The sequence below is a fragment of the Oxyura jamaicensis genome, chromosome 1 (assembly GCF_011077185.1).
Source record: "Oxyura jamaicensis isolate SHBP4307 breed ruddy duck chromosome 1, BPBGC_Ojam_1.0, whole genome shotgun sequence".
NCBI classification, from domain to species: Eukaryota; Metazoa; Chordata; class Aves; order Anseriformes; family Anatidae; genus Oxyura; species Oxyura jamaicensis.
Genome location: NC_048893.1, coordinates 71,613,289 through 71,638,418, shown reverse-complemented (window position 1 = coordinate 71,638,418; position 25,130 = coordinate 71,613,289). Strand labels below are relative to the sequence as shown.

Genomic DNA, 25,130 nt, shown 5'->3' with positions numbered 1-25,130 from the left:
TGGCCTCATAATTCTGCTTTAACTTTTGGTTAGCCCTGAAGTGTTCAGGCACTTGTACTCAACGATCTCTGAAGGTCCCTTCCAACTGAACTGAACTGTTTGTTCTCTCCAATATTCAAAGCTTCCCTTCAAAGGGAGTCTCTACAGCCAGACTAATGCTCATATAAGGAGGCATTCTCAACCTTCTTCTCTAAGAGCTGAGGACACAAACCTCATCACTTTCAACAAAAAACATTTTCTTTGTTATCCTCCTCTGACAGAAATATACAGTGGCATGTAATTAATAGTAACATGCCTATTAAAAATAAGAAAACTGATAAAAAGAAACCCTAACCAGAACCCTCAGCTGCACATGCTTCTTCCCAAAGGGAAAGGATGAGAGAAGAAATAGCTTACAACAGATATTAATCTTTCTGCTTGATACATTACTGGAAGGCGTTCCAAATACAGTGACGAGCACAGTATAAAAGCTTATATAGAATAAAACAGATTAACAACTATTTTTATTAAGGGCTACATTTTCAACCAGGCCTCTGCAAATGTTTCTTTTGAAAAACCAATTTTGTTTCTATGTTTTCTGCATGCATACAGTCAATGAATATTAAATACTGTTGGAAAACCTTTTGCTTGGTTATATACCATGCCGATTAAGTTACCTTGAACTGGATTATGCCTCCATCTCCACTAGCATTCCAACACATCCCTCTGGAAGCGCAGAGGGTTATATACCAGAATGGTGAATGACATCCCTTAGGGGATTATAGTCCTTTTCTCCTGTGACATTGTAATATGACTTCACCCAATTCAATTATTTTGTACTCAAAAAAACAGTAAAATACTCATCTCTCTCTTGCACAATCCAGCTTAACTTTTTATACAGACATACATATCAGCTAGCTTCTTTTCCAGTTTCACAAAAGGCTGATTTACATTTATTAATATGATTTTTTTTTTCATTTTTAATGCCTATGCACAGTCTTTACACATTACACTTAAAAATGTTTTAGACTTAGACACACACAGATGTTCTGACACAGACTAGTCTGTTACGACATTTCTCCTGCAGTACACACTGTCATTGCACAGCTTGGGTTCTGGCTATAGGAGTTACTTTCCTTGTAAGAAATCTTCCATAAGTCCTGTCACTGGGGAGGACAAGAGCTGGTTTTGGTACACATGTGAGGAGAACCAGCAGCTGTCAGTGGGACTGTGCTGATGGTAACTACGACAAGAAATGTTATAAATGCAAATGTACACTTCGGTTTTGGGAACATCTAAAGACCACAGCCTTTGACAGGGTTAACACTGTACCTGTGATGAATAAACATGTGGCAACAAAGAAGTCCCTGCCCCAAAGCAGCCTGAAGTAATCAAATTCAGACCCTACTGAAAAACACATATTAAAACCACTCCACAAGACAAAAAACAAGCAGCTCTTGGCAGTAGAACTGGATAGGGACTATTGAAAAACATGCATGTTTTATGTAAAGCAGCTGTGTGTACCTGTTTCTGTTCACCACTAATCTATGTGATAGTTCCACCATGGCCTTCTGCTGTGCAGCTCTGTGCTACTCCAGTCAGGAATGCCATCAACAAAGCAATCCCAAGCCCTGCCTTCATCCAAGACTGGAAAAATGGGTCAGAGAAATAGCATAATAATCTGATTTAACTACTATTCAAATCATCACTGTCTCTCCATTAATTTGAATGAAAATTGGATTGGGCCCAAATTACTGACAACAAAGAGTCTTATTTTAATATCTTTGCTGCTTTTTTTAAAATGTCCCACTGGAAGAACTGAAACTAAGATTTCTCATGTGCCTTCAGGTGGCTACAGTGCAAGTGACATTTTTATTTAAAATGGTTCAAAATAAACAGATTGGCTGTACCACAGCTGGAAACTGGAGCCCCAGCCTGACATGGCGCCACCCCTCCTTACAGTTGACAGGTGCCATAAAGAGGAACAGCTCAAGAGTAAGAATGCATCATCCATGTGTTTGAGTAAAGGACCTCCACAGTTTGGTTCTGAGAGTGCAGCAGTCTACAGTTTCATAATGTCTCAGCCAACTGGAAACTTCAAAGGCCAGTATAAGATGAAAAAGATGATCTGGAATTAAAATCCCAAACATCACAGGTCACAGCAGAAATTTTATTTATTTAAGGCAAACAAAAATAAATTAACATTCTGGAAAAAAGTTTTTTTTTTAAAAAAGAAAAAAGGTCCACCAAAGAGCCTTGCTTCAGTAAATAATGAATGCCTAAAGAAATATTATTTGTATTGCACAATGAACTTGTAATTAATGTTTGTTTGTTCTCCATTTAATAGCAGTTCTGCACTAAGTGATGGGATTTTGCTGCCATTTGTGAATGTGCGGATTTTGAATCTTCATTCCCCATATGGAGGAGCTCCTGGGGGTCATACTGCAAACCCATTCAAATAAACAAAACAAATTACAAGTATCCATACAAATATGAAAAATGAGAAAGCTGTATGTATTGTTTTACATAAATACAGTTAAGTGCCTCAGTTTACTTATGTGATGATTTTCTGCTTGACTGTAAAATCATATCCAAATGTAAAAAAATTCCAAAAAATCCAAAATCATATCAAAATGTAAACTTGATCTCTTTTAAACATCAAGCAGAAAGTTTTGGTGGGGAAACAATATGGAAATGTTAAATTTCTCTGCAAGCTTTGGGAGGGAGAGGAACGTATATAGACCGTGATGAACTACTGCGAAAGACACAGCCTGTAAATGGGGCAAGGCAGTTGCCAAAGAGGAGGTCTGGGCCTGTAACAAGTCAGAAAATGCTTAGAACATAAGAAGTACTCCTGATACTGTGGTCTTCTTTGTAGCTGCATACTTCCGTTTTAGTTTTGACAGCAGTAAGATTGCTTTGTGGTTATTTCCACTGCTATCTGTATGAAGTAGAAAATTTAGTGAACTATGGCCCAAGGCTGCTGTAAAAGCACTGGTATTTCATCAATATTAAATATGATTGCATAAACTGGCCTGAAATTAAAGACTGTGCTAGAATACAAGTGAAAAGTAAAATACAAACACGAATACTGCCATGAGCTCAACAGCAAGGTAGAAAGAATCTGTGTTATTTTCAAAAAGTTCAGGAAATCAGCTTCTTCCACTTTTTTCAATTCTTCAAAATCTAATTAACACTGAAGGAAAATTTTTCTTCTTACTAACAAAAGCATAGAACACTGATGCTTCTCTAAGTGCAACATTTGCAATGTCATCATCACTGCTAAAACATAACCTTAATGATAATCTAAGCCCCTGTTACAGGTCTTTCCGCAGCTCTTGAACCTCATCTATTTTCAGAAGCAATCTGCTAATCTTTGACACCCCAAAATGGCCAAAAATCAATGTGTCATTATGCTGAAAGAACAACTGAAAAGTGAAGTCTCAACCTTTATAAGAAAACTATGACCTTCCTTTACATTCACAACTTTGTTTTCCACAAATGTAATTTCAAGAGAGAATTTAAGAACTTTATCTTGGAAACACTCCTTCCTCCAGGCAGATTTAGCTTATAGATCTGCTACTAGATTCTGCACTAAGAAAATATTAAGAAAAAAAATAAAGGAGCAATAGGAAGACTCAACGTTGACTTCAGTGCTAGATCAATGTTTATATAAGAAAAACAGACCTCTCAGGGCCACACAGGGAAAATAGATTTATACTTAATAATTGCGAGCCTGAAAAGAAAATCATAGAAATGCAATAAAACACGTGTTGAAAATTACATTTAAAATTTTTGAGAAAGAGGGTTGAAATGGGGAACAAAGTGTACAGTTATGGAAACTCTGCTGGATATTCAGAAAACTCAGGTCTCGATCTCTGAGCATAACTTGCCTTTCATTCCTACCCAGACAATCTTGCCTCAGTCTGGCATCTGGGTTGGTTGGGCCAAAACACTATACTGGGATAGGCAGAGAGAAAGCAATAAGTTAGTAAAAGAACGTATGAGTCTAAATCTTGAACAGAAAGGTTAATACTTCTACCTCTTTTTTAACTATAGATTTGCAGATTTCTGCATCTGTGATTTACGATTGATTATATAAAGCATAAATTTACAGTTCATAATATGTATTTTGTTCTTCCACAATGAATCTGAGGTTTGCTTTTTTATGGCTAACAGTATGTTTCCAAAAGAAAACTGATTTTTCTTTTCTTCATAAATTGGAGAAAATCACAGCTCTGCTGTTCAACTCACCGGTGAGCTGCCCAGTAATATACAGGACCAAATAAGTTAGTCTTTATTCAGCCAAATGGGTGTGCTGACCTACACAGGCCTGGGCACCAGAGAGGAACAGAGCAGAATACATACAAAATGACATTTAAAAAACAACAAACAAACAAAACCTAACAAACAAAAACAAAAACTTGGAACTGTATTTTGTACCTGAGGTAGCACTGCTGGTCCTTGTCCTGCCAACCTCTGCAAGGAGCTGACCTGAGGAACCTTAATGGGCACTGCAGTTATAGTTCCCAAAGTCTGTTGGAAGAAAAACAGTTCAACACGGTTTAAAAAAATGGCACAACTTTCCCAGGTAACTTTGCCCTACCCAGCAATTCCCTTTCCAGCTCTTTCTCTCTTCCTTTGACTCATGGCAGAAGGGTATACCATGGCAGTCCACTTGGAGCTCCCTCTCCCCTCGTCAGAGTCACTCTTCCTTCTCTTTACCTATCTCCTCAAAGCACTGTTCATTAAAGCCGGCTGTCTCCTCACCGCAGCTCCTAATTGTGAGAGCAAAGGATATGCCTCATTATTGTGAAGTTTTGTTGGAACACATGGCAAACACAACTGTGCAGCTATGGCTGAAGGCTGTCTAGGCACCAGCATGTTTTCAAAACAGAAAGGTGAAATGCACCACAGTGAGACTTCAAAATGTGCACTGGCAAGATGATGCATTTAATAGTAGCCAGGGTCATAAGAGAAGTTCATTGTGTCTTAGTAAATAGTAAATACTGAATTATTAAAACTGAAAGGTACTTACAAATCTACTATAGCACACTGTAACGAAACATTCAGCAAAGATAGCATCCATTTGGGCCAACACAACAGCTTCAACCAGCCACCTTCATTTTCTCTACTCACTTTTCTCTGTTGCGTAACAATTTTACTCAAAGCTTAAGAGATCTGAGGCAGCTCCTTCTATGAGGAAATTGATGTCTTCTACATACCTTACTTTGTAGGCAGAGAAGTGATGTCTATTAACCCAGTATTGCCTTTATCCCTTATGAATACAGAAAGACACCAACAGAGTAAGCAAAATATGCTTTTGTAATACAGTCAAGAACGCATAAATTCTCCACCCTTAAAAATTAGTGTCTGCTCAGCCCCAATTCTTTGCTGACTTCTCATCCATCTATAGTGGTACAGATATCTATAGATGTACATTTATGAATTCTATTATAGGTGGTCTGAATGGCACATCTTTTTCAAGCCTCACCCACAGATGTTCCTAAAATACTGGATCTGAGATGTTGCAAATAACTTGTACTACATTTTCTCCAACAAAAGGGACAGATAGTTTACAATTTTAAGATGGGGACCTAGGTCTAAAGAATATTTCAGACTTTTCCACTTTACCCTCTTTCATTTACTCACCCCCAGGTAAAGTTCCTATTTTGGTTAACTGGCCAGTATTCTTAAAACAAAGTTTAACAGCTTCTATCTAATGTTTGTTAATTGCTATTGGGATGACATGGCAATATAAGCAAGCAGATGACTGTCATTACAAGAGCAAGAGACACTTAGTCACTGATCAAAAACATATGAGGCTGCTAGAAATGGCTAATAAGGAAAGAAAAACAGGTTCAAGTGAATTTCTCTGATTTTAGCTTTCCTCTAAACAAAGATATTGGATCACAGACTGTAAAAATAAAGCGTACTAATGTTATCCCAATCTGATCATGGAATTTATCAATAAAAATATAACATAGCCAGTTCAAGCAAAATGAGACTGTACCAGGTTTGTGCTGATATGTTATTCTCAGACTTCAGCATCAGAGTTGTAAAATAGCCCGTTTCATTTTAACTGTAGTGTTTGTTAAGAATACCATGCATTTTCATGCTGAATGTTTTTAATGTACCTGTCCTACTGACTTCGTATTTTCAACACTGCCACTCGTCCCAGAGACATCTGGTTATGTGATGTGATATATTCAGGAAAGTTTAAAATTTGCCAGAGTTAACCACCAAGGAGAGTTGTACAGTTATAAACATGCAAGTCATTTTTTTTCTGAGTGCTTGTGGATTATCAGTACCCTGGATTATCTATGGAAAAACATACTCCATTAATACTGTATTGAGACAGAGAGGGGAAAACAAACAAACAAACACACACAGCATTTCTCTCTGTGGACACAAGAACATGCAAGATTTACCTTCCTGCATAAGTGAGGATACTGGCAGCAGAGTGAGGTAGAGGAGTGTTTCCACTGCAGTTATTACTATACGGTGACACAAGTGATAACAAAAAATGGGGAGGATACTAAAACTGTCTGAATTCTTTGTCCTCTCTACCGTATCATGGTCTCACACATCGGGAAGGACAACATTATGAATTCCTGCAGTCTGGAGGGAAGGAGAACCTGAGCTGCCACCTGCTGCTATCACCACTTACTAGATGTTTCACCACTCCCTGCTTTATACTAGCATGAGCCAATTAATTTGCAGTTATTTTGCTTTTTAAGGTCAATATCAAAAGGAATTTCCCAACCCATGCTAGAGGATCTAGAAGTTTATCACACAGTATGATCTACATTTTCCCTCAATTGCAGCAGTGTTTATGAATAGAACAAGTTTTCCTTGGTAATGCAGTGAGTCCAAGCCACGTTTTCTCTGCAAACTCCAAAACTTCTCTTGGGCGGCACATATACCTCTACTGCAAGCTAAAGCAAGAAGTTCTTCCTTCTGGAAGGTTGTGCTTAAAGTGTGGCTGCAACTCTCATTGTTTTTATACATGCTGCCATGGGCCTTGGGAAAACACATTCAGATATTCATATTCCTACAGATATGACTGGATTTGCAAGGATTTTCAGACTGGCAGACAGAATACCATGCTTCAAAATCAGGAGTGCTGACACTGAGTGAAATTGGGAACTGACTATAAAGATAATCAATTTGCTTGGAAGAAAAGATTTGGTTATCAGTTGGTAGGATGCAAAAAAACTCCTGTCTGAGTAACAAATCTGTACTACTTCAGATATCAACCACGAGAAAAATAAAATAAAATAAAATAAAATAAAATAAGATAAAATAAATCAAATCTGTCTGGAATACAATGCCTCTGTCCTGTGAGAAAGGAGCGAATCTGCTGCTGGGTACATTGCTGTGCCAATTCTCCTATGTTTAAAAATGGAATCAAAAAGAATGTGAATGAGAATAAGCAAGAAATGCCATAAAACTACACTGCACTCTTCTCTTGGCTTCGCTTGAAAACAAAGGCAGGATGTATTGTCTGTTGGTATCGGAGGAACAAACTATCATTAATTCTGTTACCTGCATTCTCAAAAAAAAATATTCCTATTTATTTTCCTGAAGTAGGAGTTCTGCAGCCATCTCAAGAGAGAAAAAACAAATTACGGCATTCTCCGGTTATGAAATTTTCAGTGACAAAGATACAGCCTACTGCTTGAAAATGCTGTTACAGTAAGGACCTGTTATTTAATATTCAAACAATGTCAGTACAAAAATCATATAGCTGAGAGAAAATTCAAAATTTTAACCTCACATTAATAATAGCACTATAGTATGGTCAGAGAGGTACCTAAGAATCTACTTTAATTTTCACTCTTCGCATTGGTTAGTTATTGTTGCTCAGCATGGACAATAAATAGATCAAAATGCTGTATTAGAAAAATTCAGCAACAGAAACCTCTCAACTTTTCCTGAAACACATTTCATCTTTATCTCAAGGTACTTCACCTAGGCCAGTCTCCATTTTAGTGATGAAAAAACTAACATTTGGGGCTAATTAACATTGTCAGGGCTAACCTGTTGTGCAGGTGGAAAAGAGTCAGACTTCCTATTTCCAGTTTCTCATCCCTATGGTTGATTAATGTCATCTCATCTGTTGGTGCACAGTCACATTTGAGTCCCCGAATTTTTAGGTCAGTGACAACTATTTTGGTGAGCCTGGTAGATCAAACACTTGTCACTCTCTAATTCCACACTATCATTTTAATCCATGTGGCACTTTTTTTTTTTTTTCCCCTCTCCTTCCTTTTTTCCAGTTTGTCCAAAGAGCAAGCTGGTATACATTCTTACAAACCTTTTATTAACAAGCTGAAAAGACATTTTTTCTGGCAATGCCTGACCTTTAAGCACTTTGTATGAATTTATCGATACCAGCAGAAACAATAATTTAAAAGGTTATTTTATGAGTGCTGAATAGTTTATGGTAGCACTTTTGTCAAGATAAACGAGTTTCTTATTACTACATTTACAGCTCTGAGCATTTTAATAAAAAAGGTCCATAAAAGTCAAAGATAACTTCAAATCTCTTCTCTATCTAAGTCTACCTGGGTTTTTCTGGTGACCCTCCAAAACACCTACAAGGTGGAAGGAGTACAGAAATGTGTAGCGGTGGGGGAAAGTTAAGAGCAAAATTTATGTTGGCTTCAAGAATTCTTTTGATTTTATACATTTAAGACAGATTTATTAACTTTAATACTATGAAGAATTTTCAAATAAAAACAAACTTATTAGATATATGTCCCACTGCCTAATTTACCAAACTTTACATCCAGCAGCACTTATTACAGGTAAGCATCTGGGAGCTTGTGACCCCTAGGCTAACTCCTACCACAAGCACCAGCCTCCCTCTTGGACTGGAAGAGGAACCTCAAGCATGCCATCACCATCCGTAAGAGTTAATGGCTAATGAACGTGTATGGCCACAACACAAACCACTTCCAAACTTCTGTCTTTAGTGACCTATACAGGGTGCATGGCTATCTGGAATGCCAGGGGCACCTTTTTTGCTTGAGCAATCTGCAGGAGCCCTTGGAGAGGAACCAGAGCAGGCCCATTGTGTGGTGACCTGCAGTCTCAGTTCTTGGGTAAACGTTTACCCAGTAGCATGCTCTGAATGGTCACAGCTGAATTGCAAAAACAGGTGAAGAGAAGCAAATGAAATACTCTTTATAAGTGGGCAGTTTACTAAGATTATTATTATTCTAATAATAATAATAGTAACAACAACAACCAGAACATTCTTTAAAAGAAAACTAACCCCGAAGTCCCAAGACAGCAAGATACACTTGCATTAAAAGCCAAAAAACAGTTCAACCAACCAAAAGAAAAGGAAAAAAAATAGCAGACATTGCCAGGTGCTAAAAACTAAATTCACTTCTTGCCTTCAATTCTTCTATCAATGCCCAATAGCATTGTAGCTATTTGCTGTATTTTCTCCTCTGATATTTCTTCTGCATTACACTGTTCCTAGATCAAGGCACTCAAAGAGAACTGAGGGACAGAAGTGTGTAGGGACAATGGCAAGTGGAAGACACAAAAAGCGTAACAAAGCACAATATGGTCAGAGCATAAGAATTCAAAGGATGGAGGCTAGAGATGGTTAGATGATAAAAAGATGCTGAGCAGGAAAAAGGGATAAGATTTGCATTGTTGGTGATCAGACTGAGGGCCATATGTTCAGTTGTCTACTCTTTGTTATGATGCTATTAGACAATTCCTGAATTCTTAAATTCACGGCTTGGATACCTTTTGATTTTAGTAAACTTCTGCATCTCAGCCCAGAGTATGCACAAGCATATATCTTGTTTTTTATTGAAAGATATTTACATTTTACTCAGTTTGGTTAAATATACTTTTATTTATGTATTTATGTATTTATGTCTTGCTAGTTTAGCTTTGAATTATAAATTCCTTTCCCTCCTCATTTGGATGTACTTAAAAAAGCCTGTTCCTACAATTCATTATCCATCTAAACTCACTGTTGAGCTTGGGTACAGGAGGAATTTCGGTTTAGATCACAAATGTACAACTGTCAGGGGACACAACTCTCTTCCCATTCCAGAATTACACCAGAACAGACAAAACCACTGAAGTCAATCCCTGAAGAGAATCATCCTTGGTGAGCACCAGAAGGTTAAATAGCCATGTAGTTTTAAAAGCCTGCCGCTACAGCACGTTACCAAAATAAATACTTAACTCAGGAACATGTGGGTTTGTTGTAGTTTAGAAGAAAAGTTCAATTAGTTGAGTTCAACTGACACTGCATTGCTGTATTATTTGCAAACTATTTTATACTGACTTCAACACTGCAGCACAAATATAGTGTTCTTACAATATATTACAAAAATACTAATCTTTTCTTTTTTTTATTTGAAGTACACATACATCTCTTTAAGATCTAGTTCTTCCTCTTGCAAATAATATACCTAAGCTATTAAAAAAATGTTTTTGTCTGTTACGTGTTCAATATTGGCAACAACAGTTTTACAGAATGGATTTTTAATGTGGTAGTGACAGGGGAACAGATTGCTATGGCAACAGCAAAGATGAAAATTCTTAACCTGAATGGATAATCACTGAAGTAATTGCTGTGTTTTTACCCATTCTACATCCATTTTACAACTTGAATGCTGCATTCAACCTTGAGCTTGCTTTATATAAATGCAAAGCACTATATGCAACCTCCAAGTTCATTCGACTTAAAACTTGCTGCACCTTAGCTCAATAATCCCACATAGTTACCATTCTCTAGCTAACCTATATATCTGAATGCTATTATTTTTCCATAAAGTCATCCAGTAAAAGCACTGTGCACTTGGATTTAACTTTGAGGCTCCTGCAAGACATATGCACATACTTATTTTTAATTTCCTTCTACACTAAAATGCTACAAAAATCTATGGACATTTTTCCTCATTTTCAAGGTATGGTGAAATCACCGTACATGATATTTCTAATAATCTGGTAGAATAATGGCATATTTTAGTTTCTCACTTGGATTGTATCCCAAAGAGAGTGCACTTCAGGCACATATTTTGTGTAAACAGTAATTTAGCTGGGATTTCACAGAAATTTTGATTCCAGCTTTTAAAAGTGCTAATTTCTCCTACTTCCTCTCTTTCCACTCAGAATTCATTAATCACATTCTTGTGTGCACAGTTATTATTGTTATAAAGTAGACAATCAGAGATGTAACAAGACCCATTGCTTTTTTAAAGTACCAGGTGTTTTTTTTTTGTTTTTTTTTTGAAACCCTTCTTCCTTTGGGCTCCAACAGTACCATTTATACCACCCCCCATTACAGCCAAATAACAATTCAACCTATGCCAGATGCTTTTGCACTGTAACAGAGCTACTGTTCCCATTGCCTGTTGCATGGCTCAGCAAGAGGGTAGAAGCAAGCAAGCAGCAAGAGGCAAGGCACCATCTTAAATCCCAAACCAGCTCTGAATGTGACGGTGCGACCCGATTCTTCATTGCTGCTGCATAATTTGTGCTTGTCATCAAAGAAGCCCACAGGTAGTATAGAAGCTCACGAGGGTATCAGAGGGGAATAAACAGAGATAAAACAAAGAGTTTTCTGCTTTTACTGCAGCTCTCAAACTTTTCAGAGCACTACCTCTACTTCTTGCCACTTGCACATTCCCATCTGGGCATCAGAAATACAGACTCAGTTTGGCCACACTGTGGACAAGTATTCTGCCAAAGGAAAGATGCTGAATTAAGTTCATGGGCTTTCCTGCTTCAGAAGCCCCACTCCTTACTTCCAAGAGGGTAGAGAGCCATGCCAAATACCTTCTCTTAAACACAGCTTCCATCACATTATTTCCTGGTTAGTATCTTGTTTTAAGGCACCGTTATTGTTATCAAAGGAAACAGCCAGGATTAGATCAGTCTAACTTTTTTTTTTTTTTTTTTTTTTTTTAAAGTTCAGCAATGCAAACTTCATTAGTATGAACATACCTGTTCTGTGATTTTAAGCTTTATTCAGCAATCATATTCAATTAATTAAGTCTCCACCTCCTGCACAAATGAGTATAGTCTCACCAAGTTGCACCAACACCCCTCAGCAGCTGTGATCACACCTATAGTCTCTTGCTCAGCTTATTCATAAAAGATTTGCTGTTTAACTACTGAACTGTTCCAGGTTGATGATGTTTTTAATGACTAATGTATTCAAATTACTTGTTCTCTGTTCACAGACTGTGAAAATATTTCTGAGTATGGGGAAAAATGGATGTACAGCGTGTCGCACAAAGTGGAGTCTTGCTTCTCTCAAGCGAGTTCAAGCAGGAACAAAATCTTCAAGAGGGGCCTGGCACCTGCTAAGGCACTGCTGCTATGTCCCAGGGAGTGAGGGTTAGGGCATGGCAAGAGAAGGCGGTGGGAGGAAAAATTATGGAAAAAATGAACGCCACTCCTTACAGATTGAGAAATCCTCACACACCAGAATGGCCCACACAGCTACTGAAAAACAAAGACTACCTTCCATCCACATCATTCCACATCATTCCACCCAAGAACCCAAAGGGCTCAGAGCTGCTTTTGCAGTTCTGGCTCTGAGTTTTTATTATGCATTCTTCAGTTGCTCTGAAAACATGAAGGGAGTGACAGCTTGAGACGATCTAATTGCTCACTGCCACACAGGCCCTTTTGTCAGACCCTGAGCTGAGATAATTCAGCTTTCAAACCAGGATAAAGAAAGTTTTCTGCTCACTGAATTAGCTGAGGAAAGTGTCCAACAAGCACCAGAATAAAGGCAAGGAGAAAAGCAGTTTCCTAGCTGGGGGGAGGAAGGGGAAGCACAAAACACAAAGGTACAGAAAAATGGCTTGATGGTTCCAACCTTTCTGGAGAAAGCAAGCTATTAGAGCAGCTCAGCCATAATGACTATACATTGTTACTGAAGGTAACATCCTTGAGTACAGAACTTGGGGAAGGAACATGGCTTTGCCCAAATTCCACACAAAGTGTGTTTAAATATGACTGATCTTAATGTTTTACTGTTAATACAGTTAGCTAGAAGAAAGAAAGAAAGCAGTAACTTTCCCAGGAAATGTTAATTTGAATGTGCAAAACATCCCATAAGCTTGCTTTATTTATTTTTTGGGCAGGCTACTCAGCAACATTGAGCCACCTGCCCATCACCAAAACCCAGTGGGAAATACTGTTGTAGTACACCACAACTGAATTACCATCACTATTGAATTTTAACTTCGCTATTCAACAGTTCTAGGATTACAGCTGTTCAAAGTCATTGTAGATGGCGTTATTTAGGTGCCTTCTTCTAATTAAAAGGAAATACGCAGAATAGAGCAGCACGTAATTTAGTTTTGGAGGGTGATAAACTCTACAGAATTCACTTTAAAATGTAGTTGATCCTTGATGATCTAAACAGAAAAGCTTATATTTTCTGTTGATTTGTACAGATAGTAATAGGATTTGGCAAATATATATGTATATAAATAAGTACATCTAGATACATATATACACACTGTGTACAAGAATACACACACACTTCAGAATACATCATCATGGATTGCACATAATATTTTTTCCAGAGTTGTAAATGTACTAAAATGTACTAGTATTTTTTCCGCAATGACAGAGCCAGAAAAATCTGAGTTAGTAAACAGAAAAACTCCTCTACTTCCTGAGGTTTGGCATTTATGTTAGTGCTAGCAAAACTAGCCTTCTAAACGCTAAAAACAGCAAATGTTCCTTTGTTTGACTGCCTAGAAATTGTACCTGTGCCTCGAGTGCGGAAATCACAAGTAGAAAACTAGAAAAAAAAATCAAGCCACAGCTCCAGCCTACTGTGTAGCTGTGTGACTTTTTCTGGGTCTTGCTTAAGAGGTTTTGTCCTGCTAGTCCCCGATAAACCTGGACACTGGGCCATTTTCCACAGTCCTGGTAGGTGTGAGTTTCAGAAAAAGACCCAGTGTGCCTGTGCCCAACCTCGCTCCAAGTGAAGAGTTCAGAACTACCGTCCCATTCCTCCTCTTAGTTGTTGTCAAGCCTTAAAGACATTAATGTCTTAATATACTTTAGGTTTAACTACTAACATTATCAAGACACCTGAAGGTTCACTTCTTGGCAAGCTTGGAAGCAAGGTGTCATCATCTTAGTGTCTAGAACTGAATCCACAAACACATGAACACATGAACATATTGTCCACCTGCTAGCGGCCTTACTGCAGTTCTTTAGTAGGAACCCAGGTGTCCCGGAGCAGGTATGCAAAGAGTATAGAGAGACACCATAGAAAGAAATCTGCAAACCAGCACCCTGGGGCAGAAGCTGCCTAGATAGACTTGTTGATACTTTGCTCTGAAAGAGACCTGCTTCAGCGCAACTGGGATTCATCTCTTGAGACCCCACCTGGGGGGCAAACCTGTGTTTAAGCAGTTTTCATTCACAACAAACTCCCAGAAAGCTGTGCTTTCCTTTCTTCTTCTTTCCTGTCTTTCCCTTCAGCCAGTTTCTTGGGAGCTGAAGTACCTGCCTGACAGAAGGAAGATTTCAGTTCCCACATTGGCCAGGACTTAGTCTCTAGTAACCAATTTAACTGTCAGAACATACCTGGCAGCAAGACTCTTCCAATCTTTTCTGCTAAATTAGTCAGTGAGAAAAGAAAGAACATGATCTTGTGGCTCAGTGGTTTGAGGGGAAGAAAGGACCAATAATTCTAATCAATGCTTTGGGCATCTTGCTGTTCAACCCTTTTTGACTTGACAAGAGTTCTTGCACTGCACCAACATTTTGGCATACAGGGAATGTGACAAGTAGGAATACAGGCACTTACAGATTTCACCTGTGTCCAGACTTGAAAATTATTGAGCAAATAGTTTGGAACTCTAAGTTTTGAACTCAAGAGTTAGGTTCACTTTGTTAGGGTTAAGAAACAACTTTTGATAATGAGATGGGAGATTCATAGCCAAATATTATCATGTATATAATAAAGGAAAACATAAATAAATGATAGAAGGATGGAGGAGTGACAAGACGGACCTTGAGAGATAGAACAGGAACAACTTGAGCCTTGTTAGGAAGATAAGATGGATAAGGTGGGTTAGGACTGAAGCCAAGAACTAATTAAAGTCAAGAACTGAAAAGGAGCATGCGCCAAGGAGAAGAGGTGAAAAGTTTAACCCTGAGGATGACTCCTTACTTCATCTGGAAGACCCCCGGGACGACCACCAGAGAGCACCACGCATGTGCAAATGGGAGGAGAGATAATTAGCATACGAAGCGAGGCTGATGTTGTAAATATTAATAAATACTAATGAATATGTAACTTTTAGGATATTAATAGCGATCGGGATGTAACGGGACTTGAAGCCAGATTTGGGCACCTGCCCCTGGTTTCCAGCGCTGAATAAAGCACCTTCATATAATCACGTTGTGGTTATGTGTCTGCTACGCTAACAACTTCAGCACTGAAGTACTTTCAAAGATCTACTCTAAATCTCTTTTGCTAGACATAGGAAAAAATATGTCCTGTTTTCAGTTTACGTCCTTTGCCAATTTGGCAGCACAGCAGTGTATTCATAATGCATAACCACAAACCTCTATGAGCCCTAACTTGGTCCCAGTGAAGGTCTGTGCATGTAACCATGCAGAGATCATTGCAGAAATCAGAACTTCATTCCACGGTCATTCCCAGAGCTAAAAGAGGAAATGCTTTTTGTTGTTGTTGTTGTTGTTGTTTTTTAAACTAGATAATGGAATTTAAAATTCACAGTAACTATCAGGGAGATGTAGAGAGAACTTTACTACCTGAAACATCTTTTATTTTTTTAGACTAACTGGCTGTTACTCAGACAGGGTCATTTATATAGTATGCTATTGACCCCAAAAGCAAAACATTGATAAAAAATGCTACATAGGTCTTCAGTTATATTCTACTTGTAGACGTGAAAGTTCTGTGTAGTTTACATCCTAATGCTATGAATTGAAAAATGTGAAAATTAGGATGAAGAGGTCACAAAGAGGGTAAGTTTCTTTTCAAAGACAATGTAGTAATCATTAATGAAATATTAAGCCAATTTTTTTGATATTAGGAAAATGGTTAGAAATGTTATCTTGCAGATAGTAATAAAACTTTCTAAGTAATTGCTGTTCCAAGTCTAGCAACACCATACTAGACTTCAGTGGAGGCATTCCAAATTCACACATTTGAAAACGCTCATAGAATCATACTTTGCTCTTGAGAAGATTTACGAACTGAAACTTATTAAAAGTATGTCTTGAGAAAAGACTCTACATATCAAGACACAGGTTGTTTCTGGTTCTGTGCAATAACTTCTAAATGCAGAAACAATTTTTGGCCTCTGTCTAGGAACCTGTTTGATCTCATATTCCTCAAGACCTGAGAACAAAGTGTAAACACTTTGAACATCGTAGGGTGGTTCAAAGCCACTTACTCTTGCTTTGAAGCCCACATTAAGAACACTGATACAACAGAAACCTGATTCTTCTTATCTGCTTGTTCTTATTAGGAAGGTTGGACTTTTCCAGCAATATGAACAAATGCAGTGTCCAATTTCCCATATAACAAGAAATATTAAGAAGTGATACAAGTTGATAGAACATAGATTATTGGCTGTATATTTTGAAAAGACAAGGGCAGGGGAAAATGAGTATAGTAGTATTTCACTCTGAAGTTAACACTGTGAAATCTGCAAATAGTGGGATTTTATTAGAGCAACTGCAAATTAATTACCACATACATTCTTGTATTATCATACCCTGTAGCATTTCTGCCAAATTTCTCTGAAATTCTCACTACTGATAGGCTAAAGCAGTTGCTTTTTGGAATGTTTTAACATACTCATTCCTGAAAAAGAAATGCATATTACATTAAATTAAATAAGGCTGTCTAGTGTATTCATTTTGCACACATGAAGACAGTAAATACGCAGGTAAGACCCTTAAATCCTCCTTACCACTTCAGCAAACTACAGGAAATACAATATTACTTACATCTTATCAAAGTTGTCAGGCACTTCCTAGCATTACCTATTCAATCACTGCTAGTTCAGTAAAAAATCAAACTTATCTCTAATACAGCAAGTCTCATTGTTTGAAGCAGTGAGGGATACAACAATCAAATTGTTTGTAATATCACAGTCAATCACTATATGTGCAAATCTGATGACAGTCACTGAACTGGGGTCTTAATAAAATCATACTGAAGTCTACAATAAGGACCTCACTGAGGAAAAAACAGTTGTCCTCGTTAACCAAATGTCTTGTATAAAAGCAATGGGGACATGTTCTTGTTTTCACTGACCAAATCTCCAAGGGCAACATTTGGACAAAGACTTAGAATAATCAAAAAGATTAAGATCCAGCACAGAAAGCAGGTAAATACAAACTCTGTTACAAGCACAAGATTAATCCTACTGAAGACTTGAATTATACACATGGAAAACTTAAACTCAGGGTTATGTTCACCTAAAGGAAAAAATCTGAAGTTATGGTTTTGAAGCCTGATTGTATGAGCAACAAAAAGAAATTTGGTTTCTCTTAGCTTGCCTGGCACCTGGCCTATTTCAAAAGGGTCTACATTTCAGTTTTCATACTGATAAAAATCCAAGTCCAATGCCGGTCTTTCTACTCACAGGGCAAAAATATGACACATGTCTACAGCATACCTTCTGCATAACAATTATTTGCACTGAAGCAAGATCAAGCCTAAGAGTGATTTAAAAGCAGTCAAAGAAGAAAGAGGCTCATGATAAATAAGTTAGTAGCTAGTCTTTTCCCACACATACACATATATGAGTACCAAAACCACACAATATAGCTGTTAACAGCCATCTGCCAACACTCTGTCCTTGTCACTGATGGAAATGGAAATGTATCTGTCCTGCCATTCGGCTATTCTCTAAATTTAGAGATGAACAAATTTGGTTAAATTTGGATCAGATCACTCTCTGACTCACATTATCCTGCAAGGCAGCAATCTTTCACACGTCACACAAAAAAGGCCACTGAATGTTTTGTGTAATTTCACTGCACATAGTCAAAGAATTCAAAAACACATTGTTAAAGAACAGGAAACCCATATAAATAATTCTGATATAAAAACAGAACAATGCTTACGTGTTTAAATATGCATTCAGGGAGCAAGGTCTTTAGCTAGAGTAAACTCACACAACTCCATTACTTTGAGCACATCTCTGCAGCTTCTTAGGCAGTGAGGGTCTGGCCTTCCATATAGGAATACCTCCATAGACAGGTTTGTGATTTTTCTTCTTCTATCTCTCTTACATACACAAACACTTTTAATTGCTTATTCTTTTGCAATTAAACTTTTTTTTTTTTTTCAATAGATATAAAATGGCTATGATGTGAAGAAAGGATAACAACTAAACCCTAACTTCAATAAGCACTAATAAATATTAATATAACATAAGCACCACTTTTATTGCAATGTGAAACCAATTTATTATCCACAGATGAAATCAAATTGCTGCCTCTATTACTGCCAGGAATGACTTCTAAGATATGTCTATTTACTACTACTTGACTATTCATCAGCACTCTGTATTTACAGCATCTACACACTCTCTCTCTCTCTGTATATCTCTGCTAGTTATACATAAAATAATTTAAGAACAACATTTTCTGATACAGTTTTCCAATTAATTTAAATATAGATTCAGATACACATTATGAGATTAGTAGCAGACCTACTGCCAAATCCTGATACAGCTATAACAGCAACAGCAAATCTTATCATGCTTGTATTTACAATATAGACATTGAAAGAAGATGAATACAGAGTTTACAGTCTGGTATCACAGAATCACAGAATAGTCTAGGTTGGAAGAGACCTGCAAGATCACCGAGTCCAACCTCCGACCTAACGCTAACAAATCTTCCACTAAACCATATCCCTAAGCTCTACATCTAAACATCTTTTAAAGACCTCCAGGGATGGTGACTCAACCACTTCCCTGGGCAGCCTATTCCAGTGACTAACAACCCATTCAGTAAAGAAGGTCTTCCTAATATCCAACCTAAAACTCCCCTGGCGCAACTTTAGCCCATTTCCCCTCGTCCTGTCACCAGGCACATGGGAGAATAGACCAACCACCACCTCGCTACAGCCTCCCTTCAGGTACCTGTAGAGTGCAATGAGGTCGCCCCTGAGCCTCCTCTTCTCCAGGCTGAACAGTCCCAGCTCCCTCAGCCGACCCTTCACCAGCTTTGTAGCCCTTCTCTGGACTCGCTCGAGCACCTCCATATCCTTCTTGTAGTGAGGGGCCCAAAACTGAATACAGTACTCTGGTGCGGCCTCACCAGAGCTGAGTACAGGGGGACAATCACTTCCCTGGACCGGACCTGCTGGCCACGCTGTTTCTTATGCAAGCCAGGATGCTGTTGGCCTTCTTGGCCGCCTGAGCACACTGCTGGCTCATATTCAGCCAACTGTCAACCAGTACTCCCAGGTCCTTCTCTGCCAGGCAGCTTTCCAACCACACATCTCCCAGCCTGTAGCTCTGTTTGGGGTTGTTGGGCCCCAGGTGCAGAACTTGGCCTTGTTGAAATTCATACAGTTGGCCTCAGCCCATCGGTCCAGCTTATCCAGATCCTCCTGCAGAGCCTTCCTACCCTCGAGCAGATCGACACATGCACCTAACTTGGTGTCGTCTGCAAACTTGCTGAGGGTGCACTCGATCCCCTCGTCCAGATCATCAATGAAGATGTTAAAGAGGACTGGTCCCAGTACCGAGCCCTGGGGGACTCCACTAGTGACCGGCCTCCAACTGGATTTGACTCCATTCACCACAACTCTCTGGGCCCGGCCATCCAGCCAGCTCTTAACCCAACGAAGTGTACGCCAGTCCAAGCCATGAGCAGCCAGTTTCCTGAGGAGAATGCTGTGGGGAACCGTGTCAAATGCCTTACTGAAGTCAAGGTAGACCACGTCCACAGCCTTTCCCTCATCCACCCAGCGCGTCACTTTGTCATAGAAGGAGATCAGGTTCATCAAGCAAGACCTGCCCTTCATAAACCCATGCTGACTAGGCCTGACCACCTGCTTGCCCTGCAACTGCCGCATGATAACACCCAAGATAATCTGCTCCATGAGCTTCCCTGACACTGATGTTAAACTAACAGGCCTATAGTTCCCCGGGTCTACCCTCTGGCCCTTCTTGTAGATGGGCATCACATTTGCTAGCTGCCAGTCAAGTGGGACCTCCCCCGATAGCCAGGACTGCCGATAAATGATGGAAAGCGGCTTGGCCAGCTCCTCTGCCAGTTCTCTCAGTACCCTCGGGTGGATCCCATCCGGCCCCATTGACTTGCGTACATCCAAATGCTGTAGCAGGTCGCCAACCATTTCCTCGTGGATTGTGGGGGCCACATTCTGCTCCCCATCCCCTTCCACCAGCTCAGGGTACTGGGCATCCAGAGAACAACTGGTTTTGCTGTTAAAGACTGAGGCAAAGAAGGCGTTAAGCACCTCAACTTTTTCCTCATCTCTGGTTACTAAGTTTCCCCCCACATCCAGTAAAGGGTGGAGATTCTCCTTAGTCCTCCTTTTTGTGTTGATGTATTTATAAAAACATTTTTGTTGTCTTTATCAAAAACTGTATCAAACCCTGAAATTCCTGCAAATCATTCAACTACCCCACAAACCCCATGGATAATGAAAAAGCAAACACCTTTTGATGATAAATAGAACTAAGATGTTTGGCTATATTCCGAAGCCTTTCATTTCCTAAAGTGCTGCCTTTTATTAAAGTAGCAGTACATGTAGAATAAGTGGATGTTTTTATTCATCCTGTAATTTAGAAAACCTTAGAGATGATTTCCCCACCCAGAAAGTTGATCATCTTTCATTATTACAAACTGCACTTCAAGTTTGAATCATCCATCCCTCAAATTTTCTATCCATCCCCTTGCATTCTTGCTCCCCCATTTTAAATAGAACTAATTTGAAAATTCTGACATTTTTCAGGAATGCATGCCTGGTAATTTCCGTGAGGCACAGACAGCCTCCAATTACAACAAAATAGCTCTAGTGTATTACCATTTTTAGAGCATTCTTTGGTTTTCTGAAGTGAATCAAAGCTCTCCACGGGAGCTCCTCCAATTAGCGTCAAAACAGTAACGTTCTAGAAATTCTAAGCATTAGAACAAGAGACTCCAAACTTTGTTTATGTGGATGATATATAAGAATGTATAAAAATATCACAGAAACTTCCATTAGAGAATTATCTATATATTCCTACACATGAAGACTTTCTGTATTAAGAAGTTAAAATAGCTTCCAAGGAAAGGTGTGAAATTCAAGTAAGTACATTTCCCTTCTTTCACCTGGTCACTTCTGGTTGATTCTCTATACACCAGCCAATTAATTACAATTAACTGTCTATAAGGACCTAGAGGACCTAGAGGATATACAAACAAGCTGAGAGCTCAGACATTCTTCTGCAGGATCAGGAATCAAAATGAAAATCCCTTTAGTTGCCTCCTTCTGCTCACGTACTTCAGTAGACACTCTTCCCAGACACTTGCAGGAGGGAAATCACAGAATCACAGAAATCTATTCCATAAACACTAGAACAGCATATCCAGATCTACATCTCAGTTCACATGAACCTGCAGAGGGTCAAGTGACATGAACATAGCAGAGGACAGAACCACAGGACAGTCTAAAACTGGGACTTTGTGTTGTTTCCTGGTACAACCTACAGTGTGCTGTTTGTCTGTCCCCACAGAAACAAAATGGGAAGGGTTGCTCCTATATTCTTAAAATGCAGCATCAGGCTGTTGCCTCTCTCCATGCTACCCCAGCCCAAGAGACAACATCAATTGGCTGCCTAGACATCTGCTCCCCGAGCAGGGACACCGGAGACGGACACTACGTGTCTAGCTCAAGTGCCAATTTATTGTTGCGTAACATAGCCTCTTATACCCGTACACGCGACCACCCTGGATACTTGTGACCCCTTGCTCCACCCACTATCCCTCTCACTTTTCCTCCCACATCTCCCCCCTCCTTATGTCATATCATGCCCCCTTTTGCCGTACCCCCTTTTTCCCGTTGCGAAGCGGATTATCATAGTACGGCTCTAGTTATAAGCGATCATTCTCTTCTTCCTGTGGTAGGCGCTACCATCTGTTACTGAGAGGCAGGTTAACATTCACTGTTCGCAGGACTAGCTTTTCAAGCAGCTGTTTCAGTAGTCCAAAAGCAGAGGCAGAAAAAGTGCGCCGGCACCCAGCAAAATCAACACCCATAGTGCAGTTGACAAGAGGGAGATTAGCCACGAGCCCGGTGTCCTTAGCCAATCTAACCAGTCCTTCCCCCACCAGTTTCGGTTAAGGCGGTCTCCATATGTGCTCTCCAACAATTTTTCAACCACGTTCTTGGCTCGTTCTATGGCCGTTGTCGTGTTCTTCTTCCAGTCGATACAACAGAACTCTTTGACACCAGCATCTTCCAGCTCAGAGCAACCGATTCCTGTCTGAGCAAGTAAATAATCTACAGCCAACCTAGTTGAGGATAAACCTTCCTTAAGAGCTCCCATGCCATCAATGAGATTCACCAAAGCATTTGCCATGCGGTTAGCATTTTTCAATGCCCAGCAAGCTAGCCGCTCAATTGTCTTAGTATTTCAGACAATTTGCGGCCATATAAAAAGCGTTTCAACAATTGTCTGTGCTCGGGTATTCAAATACCATCCATCATCACAGTCCGGATCTAGCGTAGGGTCTTTCAGCGAGCGCTTGTGACGGCTCCCCGTCCCTGCCATAGCCTTCTTGATGTTGTCAGGCGCAAGCAGACTGAATGATAATGTCCCAAGCACACAGCGTCCACCATACGCATTAGAAGGAATAATCAAGTAAGCCCGACCACCTCCACAAAGCAGAAAACAATGAGAAGAGAGCTCGCAGGAGCAAAGCATGTGGGCATAGCTCCAGAGTATCCAATCCTCCCACCTCCTTAAGCGCCTGAAGATGCTCCTTGAGGGTCCGGTGCACCCGCTCCATGATCGCCTGACCTTGGCTGTTGCCAGGGATACCCCTAATGAGCCTAATACCCCATGCCGCACACCACCGGACAAAGGCATGACTAATGTAGGCAGGACCATTGTCAGTCTTTAGAGCGGCTGGCGCTCCTAGGACCGCAATGGCCATGCAAAGTGCGGCAATACATTGTTTTGTTTTCTGGCCCATACTGGCGGTAGCCCACTGCCACTGCATGTATCAGTGGCTTCGTGCAAATATTTCAGCCGCCCGAAGGGCGCAAACTCTGCAACATCCATCTGCCACAGCTCATTCGGGCGGAGACCCCGAGGATTAACCCCAGCAGACATGGGCACCGCGGTATTACAAGCACATCAAGCTGCCACTATATTCCCCACTTCAGATAGCGCCAGATTGAATTGCTGGTGCAAAGCGAAGGCAGACTGATGGAACTGGTGGTGGGACTGGGCTGCCGCCGCTTGAAGGTCAAGCTCATAGCAGGCAGCACCTGCAACCCGGTTTTCCTCCGTGATAAATCCAGGGATCTCGGTGTGACTATGTACGTGTTGGATAAACACAGGCCAGGGACTTTTCGAGAGGGCATTGTATAGCAGCAGTTACGGTGCGGGGTGTCATACAGGAGTGACACAGCTGCGCCACTCGAAAGCAATACTGGCTATCTGTGATAATATTCAAGGGCTCGTTTGAGAAGCGTGCCAAGGCAAGCAACACAGCTCTCAACTCCAGTTGTTGAAGTGACACCCCTGGTTCTTGCCTGACCTCCTGATTCCATCTGATCCCATCCCACCACACCCCCACAAATTTATGTGTTGACCCTGCTGCATCGGGCCCTCAGCATCTGCTGGGCAAATGGGACCACCGACAGTATGGTGATAAATTTTGCAGTCATCGACCAAGGGGAAGTCCGTGTTGCTTCCACCTGACCAGGATACCCAGACAGCGTGGCCTGGATTGACATACTATTACACTGCAACAAGTCCAACAAGGTTGCAGTTAACTCACATGAAATTGACACGGGCTCTGCATGAGAGCATCCAACTGTCCTTGTGTGGGCCCACTGTATGGTGAGGGCCAATAGGTCGTCCCGCTGCGGTAACGCAACCTTTGGGGTCGCACAGTACCCAAAGAGCAGTGGGTGTTGACTGTCCCCTTGATGTAAGATTATGACCGCCCCCTCATGCTGTAATAAAATGTGTGCCCAAACTCCCTTTCCCAGTTCTCGCCTTGCGAGCCTGCCTGCCTGCACGTGTGACAAGAAAGACTGCAACAACTTTTGATATGTAGGCAGCAATCGTTGTGGCGCCGTCAAATCTGTGTCGCCCTGTAGTGGGTCCGTGAAGGTCTTCATTTCATATGGTGTTAGCAATGCAAACTGTCGTAACCATTGCATTGAGCCTACGAGCAAGCATCCAGCCTCCACAGTCAAACCATTGTCCACCCAGGAGAACATAATAGGGTGTCTGCTCCTACTGTCGTACCCTTTCCCACCCACGCTCTGTACAGATGTCAGGAAAGGATGAAGCGGCCAACTCCTGGGCCATTGAGCTCTGGGAATCGCCGTGACATCCGCCCCTGTGTCCACCAGCGCTGGTAATTTCACAGAAGGTGGTATAGGATTGATAAGGCCAGTGATCACTAAAGTAATGTTCATCGGGGGCGACTGTTGACTCCCATGGTCAATGCTATCAAGGGCGTATCCCCTGCCTGCTGTGTTGGTACTGTATTACTGACGACTAAAAGTCACCCTTCCTCCAGCTGTTGGGGAGGTATTTCAAATCCCTTCTCTAATGCTCCACTCCCCACAACCCATTTCCCTCGTGTTTCAGGCCCGTCATATTGACAAGTAAACACCTCAGTGCTGTCGCACTGCACCCCTCTGCTCTACGTCCTGATCGAGTTCGGGTCACGGCCCCCCGTACCACACTCATGGACTTGTTTGGGAGCTCCAGGTTGTCTGCTGGGTGAGTGCTCCCCTCCCCGCCCAAGCCCCCCAGTTTCCCTGCAGCTGTGTTGTGTCTTTGCGGCTGGGACAAGTTCTTGCAACATGGGGCCCGCCGCAGACCCAACAGCGGATGTCTCTCAGACGTACGCCCTGAGTCTGCTTCCTTTTTGGA

General features: G+C 40.6%; 1 protein-coding gene across 6 annotated transcripts in view; it reads right to left on the bottom strand.

The window, feature by feature from the left end:
* PHF21B (PHD finger protein 21B) overlaps window positions 1-25,130 on the bottom strand; it is a 185,669-nt gene that overhangs the window by 39,933 nt on the left and 120,606 nt on the right. For all 6 annotated transcript variants that reach the window (XM_035309830.1, XM_035309798.1, XM_035309819.1 and 3 more), the window contains one exon: window positions 4,423-4,515. In XM_035309830.1, the coding sequence (XP_035165721.1) occupies window positions 4,423-4,515 (93 nt within the window). The remainder of the gene's footprint in view (window positions 1-4,422; window positions 4,516-25,130) is intronic.